General features: G+C 44.5%; 1 protein-coding gene across 13 annotated transcripts in view; it reads right to left on the bottom strand.

Annotated features, from left to right (window-relative positions):
• The window catches only part of PTPRF (protein tyrosine phosphatase receptor type F), a 510,254-nt gene that overhangs the window by 284,390 nt on the left and 203,592 nt on the right, over positions 1 to 22,272 (bottom strand). For all 13 annotated transcript variants that reach the window (XM_075067537.1, XM_075067540.1, XM_075067539.1 and 10 more), the window contains exons 4-5: positions 12,146 to 12,291; positions 9,824 to 9,965 (exon numbers count right to left, since the gene is read on the bottom strand). In XM_075067537.1, coding sequence (XP_074923638.1) covers positions 9,824 to 9,965; positions 12,146 to 12,291 — 288 coding nt within the window. The remainder of the gene's footprint in view (positions 1 to 9,823; positions 9,966 to 12,145; positions 12,292 to 22,272) is intronic.

Below are 22,272 nucleotides of genomic sequence, written 5' to 3'. Positions count from 1 at the left end.
ATTGACTCAGGGAGTCATTCCCAGTTTTGCTTTTGCGCCCCCGGCCGATCTCAGCCAGGAGCACCCATGATAGCAGCAGACAGTACAGAGGACAGAAAACCATCATCTCATTGCCAATTTACGCCAGCAGCAGACGGTACAGAACGACTGATAACCGTCTCTGCTATTATGCAAAAGCAAATGAATGCAGCTGTACAGCGCTGGAGTATCGCCTCTGTCCACGGCATCCAGTAACACATACAGTGACCGTAAAAAGCTGAACAGGCTCCAATGGTTGCTGGTACTGATGGCGTCTGCCAGGGCAATCCAGGGAAAAAGGGCGCGAAATGATTGTCTGCTGTTGCTTTCCCGGAGGAAGGAATGACTGACGACATTTACCCAGAACCACCCGCCGACAATGATTTTTGCCCCATCAGCCACTGGGCTCTCAACCCAGAATTCTAAGGGGCGGGGGAGACTGCAGGAACTATGGGATAGCTATGGAATAGCTCCCCACAGTGCAACGCTCCAGAAATCGATGCTAGCCTCGGTCCATGGACGCACACCACCGAATTAATGTGCTTAGTGAGGCCGCGTGCACTTGACTTTATACAATCTGTTTTATAAAACCGGTTTATGTAAAATCGGAATAATCCCCTAGTGTAGACGTACTCCTAAGTATTATCTAGATCAGGGGTGGGAAAAACTAAAGTCAGCTGGCTGATCCGCTTTTAAGTTCCCGCTCTGGCACTGCACCACGCGGCTTGGCCCTGCTCTGGCACTCCAGCCAGGTCAGGGGCTGCACCATGCAACTCATCCCTGCTCTGGAGCTCCAGGTGGGGCACAGGGTCAGAGGCGTGGCTCCTGGAAGCCGTGGCATGGCCCTGCTCCGGCTTCTACCCGCTCCAATGGCCCCCTCTGGCACTCCAATGGGAGCTGCAGGGGTGGCACCTGCGGACAGGGCAGTGTGCAGCGCTGCCTGGCTGTGCCTTTGCGTAGGACCTGGAGAAGGGACACGCTGCTGCTTCTGGGAGCTGCTTGAGGTAAGCGCTGCTTGGAGCCTGCACCCCTGAGCCTCTCCCCACACCGAAACCCCCTGCTTCAGCCCTGATCCTCCTCCCTCTCTCCAAACTCCTCAATCCCTGGACCACCCTCCTGCACGCCAAACCTCTCATCCCTAGCCCCACCCCAGAGCCCGCACCCCCAGCCAGAACCTGCACCCCTTCCCGCACTCTTGCCCCAGCCCTGATCCCCATCCTGCCCTCCAAACCCCAATGCCCTCTGATACTGATGCATTGGTCCCAGCCCAGAACCCCCTCCTACATCCCAAACTCCTCATCCTCAGGCCCACCCCCGAGCCCTCACCTCCTCCTGCACCCCAACCCCAATTTTGTGAGCATTCATGGCTCGCCATACAATTTCTATTCCCAGATGTGGCCCTTGGGTCAAAAGGTTTGCCTGCCCCTGATCTAGACCATCCCTGACAGATGTTTGTCTAATCTGCTCTTAAAAATTCCCAATGATGGAGATTCCACAACCCCTCTAGGCAATTTATTCCAGTGCTTAACCACCCTGACAGTTAGGAAGATTTTCCTTATATCCAATCTAAACCTCCCTTGCTGCAATTTAAGCCCATTGCTACTTGTCCTATCCTCAGAGGTTAAGAACAACAATTCTTCTTCTTCCTTGTAAGAACCTTTTATGTACTGTGATGGGGCAAGGCCAGATGGCTACAGAAAAGTACTGAGAAACAGATATGTTAGCCCCAGGCTAAACAAATCTATAAAGACCTGGTCAAACCAAATGGCAGTTGCTCCAGATAATCATGGCACCTGGAGCCAATTAAGATCTTTCTAGAAGGCAAGTACATGGAGATCTAATCTTTAATTAGAACCACCGCAGCCAATCAGGCAGCTAATCAGGGCACGCTGGGTTAAAAAGAGCTCACCCGAGTTAGCAGGGAGGAGCCAGAGGAGGCAAGAGTGTCGATGTGGGAGCTGGGAGCAAGAAGGCAAGGAGCTGAGAGTGAGAGGCTGCTAACTGCTGAGGATTGAGGAGGACAAGCATATCAGACACAGGAGGAAGGTCCTGTGGTGATGATAATAGAAGGTGTTTGAGAAGCACATGAGAAGTAAGCCCCAGGATTGTAAGCTGTCTGAACCTGTTACAGGAGGCACTATAGACAGTAAATCCCACAGCCCGGCTGACCCGAGGTAGAGGTGGGCCTGGGTTTCCCCAACTCCAACTCCTGGTCAGCATACATGGAGGAGCTGACTCAGAATGGGGTTCCACAAAGAAGGGAAAATCATCTGAGGGAACAAATCTCACAATAAGTGCAAGGACACCAAGGGGGAGGAACTTTGTCACAAGTAATTGAAAAACTGTTATGTCTCCCCTTCAGTTTCCTCTTTTCCCCGATGAAACGAGAACCCAATTTTTTTCCTCATAGTCATGTTCTCTAGACCTTCTTAATCATTTTTATGTTGTCTCTTCACTCTGAACTTCATTTGCCACATCTTTTCTGAAAGTGCGCCCACCACTGACCACGAATACTCCAGTTGAGGCTAATCAGCCTGGAGCAGAGCGGAAGAATGACTTCTCATGTCTTGCTCACAACACTCCTTCTAATACATCCCAGAATGATGTTTGCTTTTTTTGCAACAGCGTTATACTGTTGACTCATATTTACCTTGTGATCCACTCTGACCCCCAGATCCCTTTCCACAGTGCTCCTTCCTCGGCAGTCATTGCCCATTTGTATGTGTGCAACTGATAGTACTCCACTTAGGAAGAACATTGCATTTGTCCTTATTGAACTTCATCCTATTTACTTCAGACCATTTCTTCAGAATTTTAATCCTGTCCTCCAAAGCACTTGCAGCCCCTCCCAGCTTGGTATCGTCCACAAACTTTATAAGTGTCCTCTCTATGCTGCTATCTAAATCATTGATGAAGATACTGAACAGAATCGGACCCAGAACTTATCCCTGCGGGACCCCACTCATTATGCCCTTCCAGCTTGATTGTGAACCACTGATAACGACTCTCTGGGAACAGTTTTCCAACCACTTATGCACCCACCTTATAGTAGCTCCATCTAGTTGGATGTTTGAATCTAGTTGGATACTAGATGTTGGAGAAGAGTCGACATGGCTTTTGTAAAGGGAAATCATGCCTCACCAATCGATTAGGATTGAGGATGTCAGCAAACATGTGACAAGGGTGATCCAGGGATATAGTGTATGTTGTCATTCAGAAGCATTTGACAAGGTCCCTTACCAAAAGCTCTTAAGCTAAATAAGGAGCCATAGAATCAGAGGAAGGGCCACTCAAGGATCAGTAACTGGTTATAAGATAGGAAACAAAGGGTAAGAATAAATGGTCAGTTTTTCACAATGGAGAGAGGTAGGATCTGCTCTGGGACTGGTGCTGTTCAACATATTCATAAATGATCTGGAAAAAGGGGTAAACCGTGAGGTGGCAAAATTTGCAGATGATACAGAATTACTCAAGATAGTTAAGTCCAAAGCTGACTGCAAAGAATTACCGATATTTCATTAAACAGGGTGACTGGGCAACAAAATGGCACATGAAATTAAATGTTGATAAATGCAAAGTAATGCACACTGGAAAACACAATCCTTATTATACATACAAACTAATGGAGTCAAAATCAATTGTTACCACTCTAAAAAGAGATCTTGAAGTCATCTTGGATAGTTTTCCAAAAACATCTGCTCAATGTGCAGTAAAAAACCAGGATGTTAGGAACCATTAGGAAAGGTACAGGAAAATAAGACAGAAAGTATCCTAATACTGCATAAATCCACAATACTGCCACACCTTGAATACTGCAGTTCTGGTCACCTCATCTCAAAAAAGATATTAAAATTGAAAAAAAAGTACAGAGAAGAGCAACAAAAATTATTAGGGCATATGGAACAGCTTCCATTTGAGGAGAGATTAAAAAGTCTGGGACTGCTCAGCTTAGAAAAGAGACAGCTAACGGGGGAATATGACAGAGGTCTATAAAATGTGAATGCTGTGGAGAAAATAAGTGTTGCATCCCTTCACACAACATGCAAACCCAATAAATTACTAGGCAGCAGCTTTAAAAAGAATTAGGTAAGTTCCTGGAGGCTAGGTCCATCAATGGCTATTAGCCAGGATGGTCAGAGGTGCAACCCCATGCTCTGGGTGTCCCTAGCCTCTGACTGCTAGAAACTGGGAGTGGGTGACAGGGGATCACTCAGTAATTGTCCTGCTCGGTTCATTCCCTCGTAAGCACTTGGCATTGGCTGCTGTCAGCAGATAGGATTCTGGGCTACATGGACCATTGGTTTGACCCAATTTACTTCTCAATTGTCTTGTTTGCAGTCAGGAAAGCCACTCTCTAACTAAATTAAAAAAACAAGATTAAAGTAACGTTACATTTCTCGTTTAATCTGTCATAAGTAAGGAAATTTAGAATTCAGCACCTAGATTCTGAGATGATGGGTGATTTGTAGGTATCAAAGATAGAACAGCTGCACCACAGTCATCGAGAATACCCTGGCATGTCTGGGTATTAGCAGCACACAGGATGCAATCATGTAACAACTGTTATTACCTAGGCAATACAAGGTGAGTTAAACAGTGGTTGTGATTGCTCTTGGCTTTAGTTGAAGTTAAGTCCTTAATGCTCACCTCTACCCCGATGATTCTTGGGGAGTCAGAACCTCAAGAATCCTCCTATCTCCCCCCTCCCTATCCTCAAGATCTCATTTTGCAGTCACCACCTTAGCAGCTGAGAAACGAACAAAACTTTGAGGTAGTCAACATGGCTGCTAAGTCAGCCTGCCGCAGCAATACAGAGGCACCTGCTGTTGAGCAGTGCAAGGCACTTTCCTTAGGAGTAGGACGTGCACCTTGCCACCAGGGGTTGTGAGACTGAACAGTGAATGAGGCTCTCCAGCAGGGCAAGGCAGAACATCACACATAGCTCATTCACAAATAATTGTCTTAATTTTAACTTTCGTTAAAAATGTGGTACACCACCAGCTAAGGCAAAAAATCCTTCTAGGCAGCTCTGTTTCTATCCACGTCACAGTGCTGCCAGGAAGTTCCCCAATGCAGCAAAGCATGCAGAGGCTCACTGTACTGCAGCACTCAGGAATGCAATGTTTACAGAGGGCATTTATCCCAATATCACATCAGTCTCTTTTATACAGTTAGACCAACTTCAGTGACAAAGAAGAGAGGGATTTAACTCTGTGGCACAGTCTCCCAAGGGAGACTATAGAAAACCTATTACTTAGACCATATAAAACTAGACTCCTTGAGCAAATACAGGGGAGAGCAGTGGTGTATTGGCCAGGAGGATGGATAAGACATTTCTAATCTCATCTTCTTCTACAGAAAGGGAACATTTCATCCCTCTTAAAATGAGCTACAGTGTACATTTGGGGTTGCAGCATTCAACTTTGCGTACAGACATACTGCATCTAAACCGAACCAAACTCTCCTCCGTAATCAATCTAATTTTATAACTGTTATTGACACATTTTTTCTTGGCAAGAAGATGTAAAAGAAAATGAGACAAACATTAGCCAAAAAGGGATGTTCCAACTGTTCCTTTTGTAAGTAACCAAGCAAAAATAAGGATTAAACACAGCTAACTTTTGTTTACCATTGCAATGCTGAAACCACTGTTAGACGAGTGTTTACAATGGGACATATTGTTTCAGGCCTTCGGAGATCCAGCTCTCTGCAGAAATCATTTGCAACTGTCAAATGTTTATCATTTGCAGTGTTTCAAACTGGGTAACTCCAGGAACTGGGATGGAGCCAGCAGATGGTGAGAGAAATTAAGCTCATGACATGGTTCAGTAATCAGTGAACCACAATCAGACAGAGGTGTTTCCCACCCCGATACAATGTACTCTGGAGTTTTACTAGATTCTGGGGCTCCATTAAAATGCACCAGAACTTCCCTGACTTCTGGCAGGGAAAGTCCATCAAGTGAAACTAATGTAGTGGGTTAGCTTGGAACTAAAGCCTACTGTGTACGTAGTCCCCCTGTTGCTATTCTGCTTCTCCTCAGCAGGAGCTACTTCATGGCGGAGTTTGGCAGCACAGCCAAGATGAATGCACAGGGGCTCAAAACAAGCTCAGTCATGCAGCAGATAGGTAGTTTAGGATACAAGGCATGAGGGATTTCGATAAACGAATGCTGGAAATGGAAGTTACGGAGATAATATTTTAGCATTTATTAAACTTAAAACAAGGAGAATTAAGCTCTAAATGTATTTCTTCAATGGTGCCTTGATATGACACAACATGCTCTGGGCAGCAGCAGGCTGAAAAGTCTGTTCACAGAGCATCAGCGTTCACCGAGGTTCAGATCATTTCTAACTACTGTTTATTAAGGCAACAAACTGAAGTGTAACAATGCCTATGTTCCAAACTCTTGGGAGAAAGCAGTGCTTCGCAGCTGAGCGAGCTTACTACACTGGCCGGGGCGATGGTAAACCATGGTGAAAGATCCTGCACTACTTCCTCCCTATGCCTGCCAATTGGAATTTGCAAATCAGTACTGAGAGAATGCAGATTACATGAGACCAGTGGAGAACATAATTACCTCTGCCTTTCTTAATACAGTGACGAAGCTGAAGATGCAAGGCGTTTTGTTAAAGAGCACTATGTGGAGACTCCTGTAATCAGGTTTGTTCGGGGTAGGAAATGTTGCCAAATTCTTGCTACACTGCTCATCCTTCTCTATTTACATTTCATATAATCGCCCTACTTAAAAAGCTCTAAGATGCTAGATGTAATCCTGCACACTACAACTGAATAATATATTTATTAATTTGTTATGTGGAGTACCCACTAACTGTCCCTGAAGGTTTCCTTAGGAATGTGTGTCAATTTATTGATTCGAACCCTCCCCTGTTTGCTTTGCTTTAACCCTGCTCCTAGGCATGCAAGAGTGCACTTGTATGCTGCTTCAGGTCACAATTGAAGAAGACAGAAATGTTCAATATGACTCATACATAATTCAGCTTATCAGCTGCCCAGGGGAAAAAGAGAAGAGGAGGTGTTCGCATGTCTCCCTCACTCGCCGCTATCAACAGGAGAAATAATTTTCAATTACGCTAAGTATATGCAGCTCTGCTCACAAATAGGATTTGAAGTTAGAAAGAAAAAAATAGGCAGATGGAAGCAGCAGATTAAGGATGTGGCAGGTTAAGGATGTGGCAGATTAAGGATGTTCCAGAACATTCACATGTGTTTGAGCTCCTGGCTCCTACAGGAAGAGATGAGACTCCAGCTTGTCTCTTAATATACTGAATAGAGTAAGTTAGCAATCAGAAAAGACAATGTACCACTGATGCACAAAACACAGCAGAAATCTAAATCAAACAAAGCTCCAGATTAGTCTGCAACAAGGACAACAGAGAAGTCAGCTAAACCCTGAGTGTTTGGAACAACTGGCTTCAATCCTAAGGTCTGTGCTCTAAAGATCAAATTGTGGAGAAGAATTCAAAAGGTTGAAATGTAAAATCAATATGTGCTGTGTCTTTAGCAGCATGTACCCCTGAGAATGTCTGTGATCAGCAGAGCTCTGCCACACACCTGGGATCTTTGCACTAGTCAAACTCTTGAAAGACAGCAGGTCTGCACCATTTCAATTTCCACCTGACAGCAATTACAAAAATTACATTAACCTCCCAATCAGTGAGAAAAGCCAAACCCCACTAAGATGCCTGGGCATTTCACTCTCCTATTTAATTTTCTCATTTGCTTCACACAAAACATGTGCCGTTTCCAAACAGCTTGGTGGAATTCTTGTTGGGGAAGAAAAGCAAGAGAAAGGAGCCTGGGCCAAAAAATATTCCCTGAGATGTGAGAGCTGGAGTGCGCCCTACAGGGTCAGCTAGCCAGGGCTAGTATCCATGCTGACATTATCTGAGCAAAGAGAAGTGGTTTCAGGTATAGCCACAATGCAGGAGAAATGTCACAAACCCCCATGCTCGTGCATAGCAGCCATCAGGTGCAATATGGAAACGGGCACAACAAACAGTGGCATTGAGAATAGAAGGGCAAAGATTTGGCTAAAAAGATAAGAACTTATCTGTAAAAATCCTCAAAGGAGAAAAAAGCATAAATCTCTGTGTCCACGTCTAATTAGCTGTGTACCGTATTTGAACGAACAGAGCTCATCTTCTCCCTCAGCCCCAGGGAATGTGAGTGGGAGATTCCCTGGCTCCCCTGCCAGCTCACAACTGCGTGTGTGCATGCACCCAACAAACCCGCACATACCGGGTTGAAAGAGACGTTCCATTTTAAACCCCATCTCCCTTCCCTCAGAACTTTCCTAAACATTTTCCACTGGGGACGAAACTCCCTGCTTAATGGCAGCCAGCAGCACACATTTATTATTTTACACTGTGGTAACACCCACCATGGGCTTGGTGCTGCCTCTAGAGTGGAGGTAGGGCAGATGGGGAATGGAGGCCCCGAGACTGAGAGGGTTACTGCATGGGAAGTAGGCACTGGAGCAAAGAACTGAACAGCTTCCCAAGCCTCTGGCTAGTGCCCAATCCACTGGAGCATCATTCCTCTTTGCTAGGTCTAGCACCAACAAACCAACCAGGAACTTCAGCCAAATGTTGTGGTTTAGTTCTCACAGTACAGTCAAGCCCTCTTCACTGTAGGATTATTCAACAGTTAATTCATACCAAGTATTCTGCTTCATCTTCTGCTGGAAAACAGCCCTTCCTCCTTTATCAGAGATATCGAATGCAAATAAAAATTCCACTTGGAGGAAGTCCTGCATTTGAGCACCTCAGGGCAATTTACAGTCTCATTATATAAACAAATACTATCATATCCATGTACAGCAAAATAAGTAACTTTATCTTAGACAAAAGAGGACAATAATGATTACAATCTATAAAACAATTACATGGAAAAAAGCAATGGTATCTAAAGACACCGTCCCTTTATACGAAATACATACTAAAACCATTTAGAAAGCACAAGAACTAAAATAAAAGTCATATTACACTGCAGGCAAGTAACAAGATCTTTATATCAAACGTAGTGCTTTATGTAGCCACTCCAGTCCTCCATAAAGAGAGGAAAAAGAACTGAAAGTTGCAAAGAGTCCTGTGGCACCTTATAGACTAACAGATGTTTTGGAGCATGAGCTTTCGTGGGTGAATATCCACTTCGTCATGCATACGATGAAGTGGGTATACACCCACGAAAGCTCATGCTCCAAAACATCTGTCAGTCTATAAGGTGCCATAGGATTCTTTGCTGCTTTTACAGATCCAGACTAACACGGCTACCCCTCTGATACAGAACTGAAAGTTGTTACTACAATGAAAAGTAAAAACAGTTAAATTCCACACCAGCTGCAAAAGCTGAAGAGCAACTTGCAAACCCACACACAACAAACTGTGGCAATTTAGTCCAGATGGGGTAGAAATATAGATTAAGTTTTTCACATTTCAAAGTGCAGGTTCTCAGATACCATGGAGAGTGGCACTGTAGGACAGATGAGGAAGACCATAAAGGTGTATATCTGGCTAGATCCCAAAAGCTGGAAGCGGGCATGGCACCGATGCACTTCAAAGCGAAGCTCACAATCTTCAGCTGCTTCCTGCTCACAAACATTAACAGACAAAAACTTCTGCCATTGAAGGAAACGATGGCAAATAATACTGGAGGCCTATGGCCTTCCAGAACTAATCCAGAATACCTCAGTATTATCTGGAGTCACTAAGAAAACCTGCAGGTATCAAAGCCAGAAAACATATCATCAGCCTCTCTGCCAACATGAGAGATTCCCACTTACCTTCTAACACTGTTAATTTGGCACTGGTGTTTATTTCCCCAACACTGTTGGTTGCAGTGCACTCATAGATTGCTTCATCTCGATGAACACGCAGGGGTTGAATCCGGAGAACTGATCCTGACCCATCATCGAATTCAATAACCTGGACAAGGAAAAGAAAAGCATTTTTTTTATTTGTTCCTACTGAAATGGAGACTGAAAATGAGAATGAATATAGGAACAGAATCCATAAATACAAATATACCACCTGACAAAAGAGACTTCCTTTTCCAGTGAAGCAAGAAAATTCAGGATTAGGAATATGTTTGCCCTTTGAGGAGCCCCAGACCAAAAGGAGATCCAATGCTGTTCTTTATGAAACAAAACTTGAAAAAATATCAACCCGCTAATACAGATGTGGATCCTCTGACTTAAAACATCTGAACTATATTTACACTGGTGATTTTACTCATCACACTGATGGATTTTATTGCCAACTTTAACCTTGATAAAATATAAAAGAACAGCACTCTAAGATCCTGTAGATTATAAGAGAAATATCAGTAAGTGTGGGACAAAAGGCTGATCCACTTCAGCAATCACTAACTTCAATAGTAGCTGAGGATGCTTGGTACCTTCCAGGATTGGGCCCTTCACAACAGTGGCACAATCAACAGTGACATAATTACAGTTCCTTTCCTAGTATAATCAATAGTCACTCATCTTTCCATCATGCTACGGTGGGGAAGTATCACTCCAACTCTTCTACATGGCAGAGAAGAGGGGAACTTGCTATAGTACAGGACCATTATAAACTCCTCTTTAATGGCAATTGCAAAGTCACAGCCTCAGGCCACAGTTAACTTTAAAATCATTCTGTTTCAATTACTGAAAGGAGCAAAACAATGGACACATGAAAAACTGAACTATGTTCGTGGTACTACAGCAGGGGTCGGCAACCTTTCAGAAGTGCTATGCCAAGTCTTCATTTATTCACTCTAATTTAAGGTTTTGCGTGCCTGTAATATATTTTAACGTTCTTAGAAGGTCTCTTTCTATAAGTCTATAATATATAACTAAACTATTGTTGTATGTAAAGTAAATAAGGTTTATAAAATGTTTAAGACGCTTCATTTAAAATTAAATTAAAATGTAGAGCCCTCCGGACCGGTGGCCAGAACCTGGGTAGCGTGAGTGCCACTGAAAATCAGCTTGTGTGCCACCTTTGGCACTCATGCCATAGGCTGCCTACCCCTGGTCTACAGGAAGCAGGACTATGCCTTAGGGGCACAGACCTCACCTCATCATTTTATCACTCAGGTCACATATGAGGTGGGCCAGCAAAACTGAGCACTAGGATGACCTGCTTCAAGTCCAGACACCATGCGACCCCCTCTCTTGCATGTAGTGCTGTGTCCCGTGAAACACTCTTAATGCTACACATCCAAAGGATAAATAAGAAAAAACTGACAACAGTTGTCAGCAGAAACCACTGGAGATGAAAGAAGTGGCACGAAACAAGAGAAACAGACAGAAGGTGAAAGATAAGTAGGGGCACTGAAACGCCACTGGTGAGAAGTCTCTGGTGGCCAAGGTAGAAAACCCACTTCAGGTGCTAGGAAGGGGAAGATGGGTATGGGGAGGCCGCTCCACTACAAAAAGCAAAAACATCAAAGAGCTAGAAACACAGAGGAAGGGTTACATTCCCAAGGGTGGAGGGGAAGAAAAGGGGATGACCCAAAGGGAAGATAGGAAGAGAAGTGGAGAGAGGAACTCAAATTGCTTTTCCCAATAAAAATCTTAAAACAATGTAGGGTGGGAAGCCCTGTTTGCTCCATCCCTGTTACTCTAAAGAAAAATCAGATTCTCCCTTTGCCTCTCCTCCCTACTCCTATTCTGAATCTAGATCAGACCCAGAGATGGAAGCAGTACTGGCTGGAAAGCTTCCTGCTAGAGCTTGGGTATCCATTTCAGTCTGCTTGGGGCTGAGAGGCTAAGTAGGCTTCCCGTTCCCACTCTAACACACAAAAATCCTACATAAATCTATTGTTTGTTATGAGCCAGCTCTGACATCTTAAGTCAGTGGCTGCGACTGGTTCTGGGGTGACCAAGCCTAGATCAGATTCCTACCAGAACAAGCATTCAGTATGTTTAGTCAAATTCTGGCTCACCATGGCAATATCTGACCTAGGGCAGGGCTCACTGAAGGAAAGGAAAATTTCCCTTGCAGCAGTTCTCAGCCTCTTCTCCTATAGCAAGTGATAGAAACTCAGGCTCTGACACTAGTTACTGTGCAGCTAAGATCTGCAAGCAATAGATCTGGTTCCAGATCTCTGTGGTTACCTCAAATCGCTGGGAGCTGACCTTCTTCCCCTTCTTCATCCATGTGATACGAGGCTTGGGCTCTCCTGTTGCCTGGCACACAAATGAGGCCACTCCTCCAGAAATCCCAATCTGATCTTCGGGAGCTTTCATAAAGCTTGGCTTGCCTGCAAGAAAACCACACCATCAGCAGTGCGCCACCTCAGATAAGCAAGGGATAGATCAGTAAAGAAAGTGGGTACCATGTTATCCCAAGTTATAGGACCACCAGTGTCACTACTTTAAAATACAATTTTAATGACTTTACTCATACCAATTCAGTGTAGACTGCAACGTAACAAGCACGGTTTCAGCTCAGAAACATTTTTTTCTTAAATAAAATAGTTCATCTGGTTGCATGGAAATGAAGGCAATGCAGACTCTCACTCACACTGACTCAGGCAGATGACACTGGGACAGGTTTTTCTGCTCTAATTTAAAATCTGTTCATTTTGTAAATATAAAATTCTGCAGGTGAATAATGTGATCATGTTATTGGAAACTACAAAACAATTGAGATGTTGAGGTTTATTGAGCGCATGCTGCACCTGAGAACTTTCAGAATCTAGTAAAAACCAATGGGTGCTCTTATTAATGCACAATTGAGTCTTTAATTAAAACATAGGCTCCGACCTTCCTAAAGATCCAAGGGTCCCTACATCTGTCCAGCCTGGCATGCGACCAGTAAAAGACTGGAAGGAGCAGAGAAACCAAAGGGACATTCAGGCCTGAGTGACTCAGCAAAAATGGAAATTTAGTGATCAATTTTGTGATCATGAGAAGACATGTCATGAAATATGGCCTCGTTTTCTGAACACAGTATATGACTATGCTCCAGCTCGATATAATTAGTTATTGGGTTTGAACGTAGGGTTCATATTTTTCTTAGGCAGATTCAGTCCCATAGAACACTGCAGCTCTTGCTCAAGTAGGTCTTTTTGCAGGATTTACATGGCTTTGCCTGGTTAGGACCGTGAGGCACACATGCTGTCAGTTCTATAAATCTCTCTCCCCCACGCACCAACTCACAGACACACACAGTTAAAACCAGCCCATGACAATTCCTCTCACCACTTGTGAGTTAAAAATCACAGGTAGTTAGGGAGGGAACCACTGTCCTGCAGAACTCAGGAGCAGCCCTCGGGGGATGAGGAAGAAGAGGGAGCCTTCCTCCTGTGAAGCTCAGTAGCTGTGCAAAGATAAAGGAATAACCATCTCCCTGCCTTCTCCTTCCCTGCTAACAAATAACAAAAATCGGGGGTGGGGGGGGGGGTGTTTCTTCTGGCATTGTAGGAGAAATCTTCCATTGAGCGACCTGACGAATAATTTGCGAAGGGCTGGCTAAAACAGCCACAGCACTCCATATACACATCGTTAAGAATGAGTCAAATTTTAATACACAAACCCATTCCCCCCCCCACATGCCAGAACATCTGAAGAAAAATTTTTCATTGGCTGGGTTGAAAACTGAGACCCTATCCCCACCTAAAACCAAAATTCTCTTTCTACTTTCCCATGTGCTAACTGGTCACGTTAAATCCTAGTCTCTTCCCAGACTTAAGCTCAGCCAGTTAGCACATGGAAACAACCTGGCCTGGCCTGAGCAGAGTGCTAGTCAGCTCAAACCAGCTAGCACCATCTAACTACACAACTTGTAATGCTACTCCAGACAAAGTCAAAAAGGACCAAAGTCTGTTCTCTGCCCCTCCCACCAAGTGCCTAGAGAAGCAGCAGCAGGCGGCCAAGTGCAACGCCACCCACATTCTATATGCAACACAACCTGCTACTCCCCTTTATTTGCTTGGGATCAACACAAGTTGCTTGTCAGTAACTACAGTGCACTCAGGCAATGCCTGGTTACCATGGGCGGGGGAACTGCACTGGATCTAGGAGGAAAGGATATACAATATTTTTCTCTAGGCCAATGACATTAACAAGGATGATGGCAAAGCCTTTCCGAGCATGAGACAAGGCCATATTCTAGCCTGATCAGAAACATGCAGTCATCATCTCACCAGACACCCGGATTACCCAGCTACCTGAATCGGCAGCCTTGTAAGGCATCTCTAAAAGGGATATGCAGAGGCCTGAGGAATCAAATGGAGTAAAACAAGCATCAGAGACCTGAGGAAGAGCTCTGTGTAAGCTCAAAACCTGTCTCTCTCACCAAAAGAAGTTGGTCCAATAAAAGATATTACCCACCTTTTCTCTCTAATAGCCTGGGACCGACACAGCTACAACGACACTGTACACAACAGTGGTAACTAGAGACTGCTGAAATGTGAACTACGAAGTTCTGTAGATGACAGCAAACAACAGAGTCTAGTGAACTGGGGGAGCCTTTCAAGACCGGCAACATACGCTCATACACAGGAATGGACCAGGGGTTGCAGTGGACGAGAAGCGGGATGTGAGTCAGGACTGTGCCCTCGTTGCCGAGAAGGCTAATGGTATTTTGGGCTGCATTAGCAGGAGCATTGCCAGCAGATCGAGGGAAGTGATTATTCCCCTCTATTCGGCACTGATGAGGCCACACCTAGAATATTGTCTCTAGTTTTGGTCCCCCCACTACAGAAGAGATGTGGAAAAATTGGAGAGTCTCCAGTGGAGGGCAACAAAAATGATTAGGGGAGGCTGGGGCACATGACTTCTGAGGAAACTGGGCTTATTTAGTCTGCAGAAGAGAAGAATGAGGGGGGATTTGATAGCTGCTTTCAACTACCTGAAGGGGGGTTCCAAAGAGGATAGAGCTCGGCTGTTCTCAGCGGTGGCAGATGACAGAACAAGGAGCAATGGTCTCAAGTTGCAGTGGGGGAGGTCTAGGTTGGATATTAGGAAACACTATTTCACGAGGAGGGTGGTGAAGCACTGGAATGGGTTACCTAAGGAGGTGGTGGAATCTCCTTCCCCAGAGGTTTTTAAGGCCCAGCTTGACAAAGCCCTGGCTGGGATGATTTAGTTGGTGTTGGTCCTGCTTTGAGGAAGGGATTGGACTAGATGACCTGCTTAGGTCCCTTAACCCTGAGATTCTATGAAGCCTGGAAACTTGTGCTATTCAACTCAGTGACAGAGAGCTGATTGGCCCAACCATACAGGAACCAAACTGTTACATAGTCATGGTTCAATAACGTACCTCATGGGAGATGAGGGCTTACTGACAGACTAAGGAGCAAGTGTGGCCCACCATTAGTATTGTTCCTTTGTTCTGTAGCAGCATCCAAAAGTCACAAAGAGGAACAGGGCCTACAGGTATACATGGTCTTTTCCCCAAAAAGCACATGAACTGAAAAAAGCAAGACAAACCTGACCCTACCATAGAAATGAGCAGAAATGAGACAGGGTTAGGCTTCCAGAGAATGATTTCTAAGGGCTTGCCTACACCACAGGTTATGTCAGTATAACTTTTGTGGCGCAACCACAAGCGATATAAATTACACTGACTGGCTGGCTGATGTGGATAGCGCTGTGTTTACAGGAGAGGCAGTGGTTTTATTATAGCTCTCCCATCGGCACAGAGTCTTCACCAGATGCTGCATCCATGCAGCTGCACCACGGTAGCGCTTCTAGATTAGACACCTAAGACACAAACTTTATGGCTCCTTGTCGTGTCTGCAGCAGAGACACAGTCCTGACACTAAAGACAAGTAATTATTAGTTGTGGTTGCCTGACTTACATTGATTCCACATGTTTACTTATCTGTAATCATATCTATTTCTACTTAATTTATATTCGTATATATCTGTATTTATTCCCCTCTACCATCTCTCCTAGTGAAATACTGATTTACTGTTCATGTTGATTGTGGTGTGATTGACTGGTTTGAAATGCAGGGCATTGAGTTGATTTGTCTTGTATTGAATTTCTGCAGTTGATTTGTTCTTTTGATTTTGTTATTTACTTTGTGATGCTAGTAAACTAGTGTAAATTTATTAAATGACAAATACAACAGAATCCAAAACTTCTGTCCTTCAAGAACATAGTTCAAATATATATTGCATGATATACCTGTTCCCCAGACTGTGCATGCTGAGAACTTATTGATTTTTTTAAACACACAAAATAAAACTTTTTTTAAAAAGGAACCAGGGGAAATTGGACTTCCACAGGAATAAAACTGGAAAATTCATAGCCTTGTTCAGCTTGCATTTACACCATTGGAATGAATCTCTTATTCCCTACACATTTCATTAAGCAATACCACTTTCTGGCAACCACCTAAATGCACAGGGAGTGTATTGGTTACAAAGATATATCTGTATATAAAACAAATTCCCAGACAACACATTTTGAGTCAATAAAAAACATAAATTAATTAATTCTGAGTGTCCCAAAGAAGAAGGAAAAAAACCCTGAAGTTTGAAAGCCAGGAAACTCTGAGTTAAGATTATACAAACAACAAAGACTCAGATTTCATGTTCTGGCCCCCTGACCACATATAGGGATAGGGATATGTGTGACCCACTGTACCTCCAAATAACACCCTGTACTCCCATATTCACCACTTGCATATGAGTATCTGTTTTGTACAAAGTATGGCTTGTGAGGTATCATTTGAAAAGTTATAATCTGTTGAGCATCACTATCCTGTCAAAACGTGTGCATCATCACTGTATACGAAGTTAAGAAATTTTGCTCTGTTTGATACTGAACCATGTTGTGAGTCTAGGAAATGCCCACAGACTAGCTCTTCGGTGTCAACAAAGGAGTGACCAACACCCAGCCAGGTGTTAAACAACCATCTGGGCCATTCACCAGCAGGAGAGATGTAAACAAGAGCGTTACCATTCACATGAGAGAGCACTGATTGAGTACCTACACCATGTGCCTGCCTAACCCCCATCACACAACATGGGTCTTTCCAGCACCTGGAGGAGAGTATCAAATAAGGGACAGGGACATCATCAGATCTCTTTCCCCCCCCCCCCCCCCTCAGAGGCAACAAGATAATTTGAAAGACAAAGAAATATTTAAATAGGGGAGCGGGGACTAACTGACAAAGCTTTCCAATCACCAAAGACTGTAGAAACAACGAGGAGTCCTAGTGGCACCTTAAAGACTAACAAATTTATTTGGGTATAAGCTTTCGTGGGGTAGAACCCACTTCATCAGATGCACGAGGTGAAAAAAAGTAGGCGGGTATAAAATAGAGCACATGAAAAGATGGGAGTTGCCTTACCAAGTGGGGGTCAGTGCTAACGAGGCCAATTCAATTAGGGTGGAAGTGGCCGATTCCCAACAGTTGACAAGAAGGGGTGAATATCAACACAGGGACAATTACTTTCTGTAGTGCTAACAAGGCCAATTCAAACATGGTGAGTTTTGGGTAAGAGAAACGTTATTGCTTCAAATTTGACTTTTGCCTGAGAAAGTTTATTAAATAGCTTGTAGTTTTTATCTTTTATTTCCTTTGTAACAATTTTTGAATTTTCATGCTTATATCACTTAAAAATCTATCTTTCTGTAGTTAATAAACTTATTTTAATGTTTTATCTAAGCCAGGGTGTTTTCAATTGAAGTTTGGAGAATCTACTCAGGTTACAAAGGCTGGTGCATATTCGTACCCTTTGATGGTACGAGGAACTAATTAATAAGTTTACTCTGATCAAGGGGGTCTTGAACAGTGTAAAATGCACATTTCTGAGGCTGGGGCAATTTGTGGTGTCTGCCTGTATACAGTTCACAAGTGGCTGTGAGAGCCTTCACATAAGGTCGGGTGTGCCTTCACATGCTAATGGCTGAGTGAGAGCGAAGCCTAAAGCGGCTCCTTGTCATTAGCTGAGCAGTGAGACAGACACCCCGAGCTAGCGAGTTAAGGGAGCACAGCAATTCCACAGTCCAGGTTGCACCCTGGGGCATGTCACATTACAAACAACCAAGACTCAGATCTTGTGTCCTGGCTTTCTGACCACATACAGGGATTAGGGGTATGTCAACAACTCCTGAAACTTATGTCAGTGATAATTAAGGCTAAGATTTTGTCACGGATATTTTTAGCAAAAGTCGGGGACAGGTCATGGGCAATAAAGAAAAATTCACCAGGGACAGGTCAAAAGTCCATGACCTGTCCCTGACTTTTACTAAAAATATCAATGACAAAATGGGGAACTCCACTGCAGGGGTCCCCACACTGCTGACAGCGGCTAGGCAGCTGCGGGGGCCTGCTTGGAGGTCCAGGTCGCTGCAGGCTGAAATCACAGAGGTCACTGGAAGTCACAGATCCCATGACATCCGCAATCTCCATGAAAAAAGCATAGTTTTAGTGACAATTAACAAAAAGGTCATAGTCCACACAGTCCTCAGTCAGGGTATCACTGAATGTGGGACTCCACATAACTGTGTAGTATGTGTGTCACAGGGACTGAGTAAAGGGTGCCTGACTGACTTCTCTCCAGAGTAAGCAGATTAGAGTTCAACCACTAAAATATGTTATGGGGAGAGGGACAAGAAGCAGGGATACACCAGGGAAAGGCCCGAGCAATCCATTTAACCTGTTTGTTAATCCTGTTTTCAATGTCTCTCTCTCCGGGCAGCCACTGGAGACACAGCAAGAAAATTGTATACTGCAAATACTCAACATGCAACTTTTTAATCACACAATTCTTCCCTCCCCCACTTTAAATTGGGCAAAGTGACTAGTCCCTATGGCAGGGATGGGAAAACTACGGGCCGCAGGCCACTTCCAGGCCACGGGACCATCCTGCCCAGCCTCTGAGCTCCTGGCCAGGCAGCTAGCCCCTGGTCCCTCCCCTGCTGTCCCCACCCCGCAGCCATGCCGCTGGGTGGGCTCTGGACAGCGGAGCTGCCTGCTCATGCCGGGCAGTGCGGCAGTGTGTTTAGCTGGTCGGGAGGCACCGCTGCCAGACATGCTGCTCTGAGCAGCATGGTAAGGGGGGTCCAGGTGGGGAGGGTGGATATGGGGCAGGAAGTCCTGGGGGGCAGGGAGCAGTTGAATGGGACAGAGGTTCGGGGGGGGGGCACGGGAACAGGAGGGGTTGGATAGTTATGGGAGTCCCGGGGGGGCCTGTCAGGGGGCGGGGGTGTGAATAAGGGTAGGAGCAGTCAGGGGACAGGGAGCAGGGGGTGGGGTTATATAGGGGGTGGGGTCAGATTGGTCAGGGGTTCAGAGGGGGGCAGGCAGGGAGTAGAAAGTGGGAGGAGTTGGATGGGGGCGGGCAAATTGCAAATGTGAAAAATAAAATATTTTTTCAAGGGAACAATATGCACTTCCATGCTCAGGGTCCAGGAATAGTTAAGTAGATTTTACTCAAATGTTCTCAGAAAGATTTAGCTTTGGAATGAGCCCAAGCTTGTGAAATTTCAGCCTGAGAGAGAAACTTCTGGGAAAGTTCTAAGCAACTGAAGGGAGTGGTATAGGATGGCTGAATGCCGATCACAGCCAGACCTCATTCGCCACCAGTGCAACACTCTTAAGATCTCTAGACCAATATCTGTTTCCCTCTAGGGGCTTATTATTCAAAGTGGCAGATCCCCAGAATGTGCTCCACCCACACCCTTAAAGAAACTGTTATTCCACTCTTCACCCAAATCACATTTTCTCGTCTATAGTGGGCGTGGCAGCAACTGCTACAGTTAATGCTACTTAACTGTTTCTATTTACTTACAACTTTATTACATTTTCCATGCTAGGGCTTTGCCTCATAGTGAATTATTCTGGAAAATTGAAGGGGAAGCAGTTCAGCATGTGAGTACAAAGAGAGTGAAAATGACACTTTTCTCACTATAAAAAAGCATTGCAACATTAAAAAAGGCTGTGCTCCAGGTGAGACTGAAGGGTGACACTCTGCATGGTGATAGCTCTCACTGAACGCAGCACTCTCTTCCCTTCCAAAAGGATTTTTATTTCACAGTTAATAGTGTTGGATAGTTATTCACTGAGCATACTCAGATTTTTGGCTAAGCTTGTAAAGTACTCAGCCAAGGAAGGATTTGCTGTCAAAGAGGGATAATTTAGTTTCCTTGTCACAGAAGAGTCTACACCACTATTTTGGTACAAATCAGTAGGGGCATCCAGGAGCAGTCAGGTGGGCTCTGGCAGACTTTAAGGGGCTCAGGAAGGGTGCTAAGGTGCACAGGAGAAAGGATTCCTTCCTCACACTTGAAGGGATCTACGAGAATGATGCTGGAGAAAGCCAGGTGTACACGAGCAGGTAAGTTACGCGTGCACTACCTCCTGGGGTTTGAAATGTACATTAGCCAACTGTCACTGTGGATCTTATAAGGTGTAATGGGGCTGAGAAAGGACTCCTACAGACACTGGCAGGGAGGCAGGAGGGAAATTCATTCCGGGATATTGAAGAATTAGCCACACAGCCTTCCCGAGGCGCAATTCATTAGCTATGAAGTGGGACAATAAACACACTATTGTCCTGTGCTGTTCATGAGGCCTTGATGTTGTGTACAACAAACTTTGTGAGTCAGGAGGCCTACTCACCAGCCAGCATATCGAACACAGCTGCCTACAGCAGCAGAATTACACACACACTGCTCTCTCTTCAGTGTTTTCTTTATTTACTGAAACAGTTCAACGAAGGAGGAGCCCTTGTGGCACCTTAGAGACTCCCTGTTGGTTTTGCCGATACAGACTAACACGGTGACCACTCTGAAACCTGAAATAGTTCAGTGCATGCAATATTGTAGCCACGTTGGTCCCAGGATACAAGAAACAAGGTGGGTGAGGTGATATCTTTTATTGGAGCAACTTCTCTTGGTCAGGGAGACGAGCTTTCGAGCTTACACAAAATCTTCTTCAGGTCTGGGAAACATGCTCAAAGTATCACAGCTAAATACAAGGTGGAGCAGACTGTTTAGCATAAGTTGTTAATACATATTTCTATGGACCGTGAAGGGGCCCATTAACACCCTCCAGTCATGGGGAGGAAAAGAAGGGGAAGGGGGTATTTATGGGTTACCTATTGTTGTAATAAGCCCTAAAACCAGTGTGTCTATTCATGGTATAATTTTTAGTGTCTAACAAAGTTATGAACATCACCTCAACTCAACGCATCTTCTGTGGACTCTATAGTTCCTGCCTGAAACCTAGGACATGCTCAGGGTCTTTCTTACAGCCTCCCTCTGTGAAGGATTCAACCCCTGCTCTCTGAGGGCATCTCCTACCTAACCTTTCCCGGACTTGTGCACAGAGCCCCTCTCACAGGTCCGTTTCCTGACCCCTGGCATCTCCCATCTGACTGAGCAGACTCTCTCTTACAGGAAACACTACCGTTGGGCTCTTAGTTGTTACCTTTGGTCACCTGACTCATCTGGCCAATCAGCCTTCACATTGGGTGCTGAGGCATGTGAACACCCCCCAGGTGCAGACCCTGGTTACATGTTTACTCTGCAGTGGTTATACAAGGAACAATCTCTTCCTACTAACTTTATAATGTCCAGGGTATGCCAAGAAGCTCTAACTTAAGACATGCCTATACAAATGGATTTACAGACTTGCTGGAACAGGCTAATATTTATCCTATGGATTTATTTCAAAACAAACATAGCTAGAAGGTTCCTTTTTATACCTTTTTAGATGCAAATCAAATCCTGATGCTTTTCAATATTTTGTATCTGAATCAAAGTTTATAAAAAAAATTAATATATTCTGAGAATCATACCATTCCTTCCATTCTCAGGGATTGTTTTAAGTAGGGGAGACCACCAAGGTCTGTGAAAAAAATGAATTATTAAACACAGCTCTGTAATTAGACAGCGGAATACTCATTCACCTGGTAAAAAGAGAAAATCATTCTATCGTAATTCTACAGGTTATGGGGACTGGCCATGTTTCTAAACAAAACAGAGGACCAGCCACAAACAGCAGACTTCACACAGAGGGAGTTGGCATTTTATATGAAGGTTGTCACCACTTGGATTAAACTGAGATGGTAATTTACATTCTTTTTGAGAACAAATATGTAATGGACGAGATTAACTAAATAACACCCTCCAATCTGCAGAAATGCCTGCATTGGTACCCTGCTTTCTCTTCAGTTTGTATAAATCTTTCGCCTTTTACTACTGTGAATAGCCTGCATGAAGTCAATGGGGAGACTGAATGAGACAGGAAGGATGGTCAAGTGGTTAGCTCTAT

The sequence above is a fragment of the Chelonoidis abingdonii genome, chromosome 7 (genome assembly GCF_003597395.2).
Source record: "Chelonoidis abingdonii isolate Lonesome George chromosome 7, CheloAbing_2.0, whole genome shotgun sequence".
Taxonomy (NCBI): Eukaryota; Metazoa; Chordata; order Testudines; family Testudinidae; genus Chelonoidis; species Chelonoidis abingdonii.
This window is presented reverse-complemented; position numbering and strand designations above follow the sequence as displayed.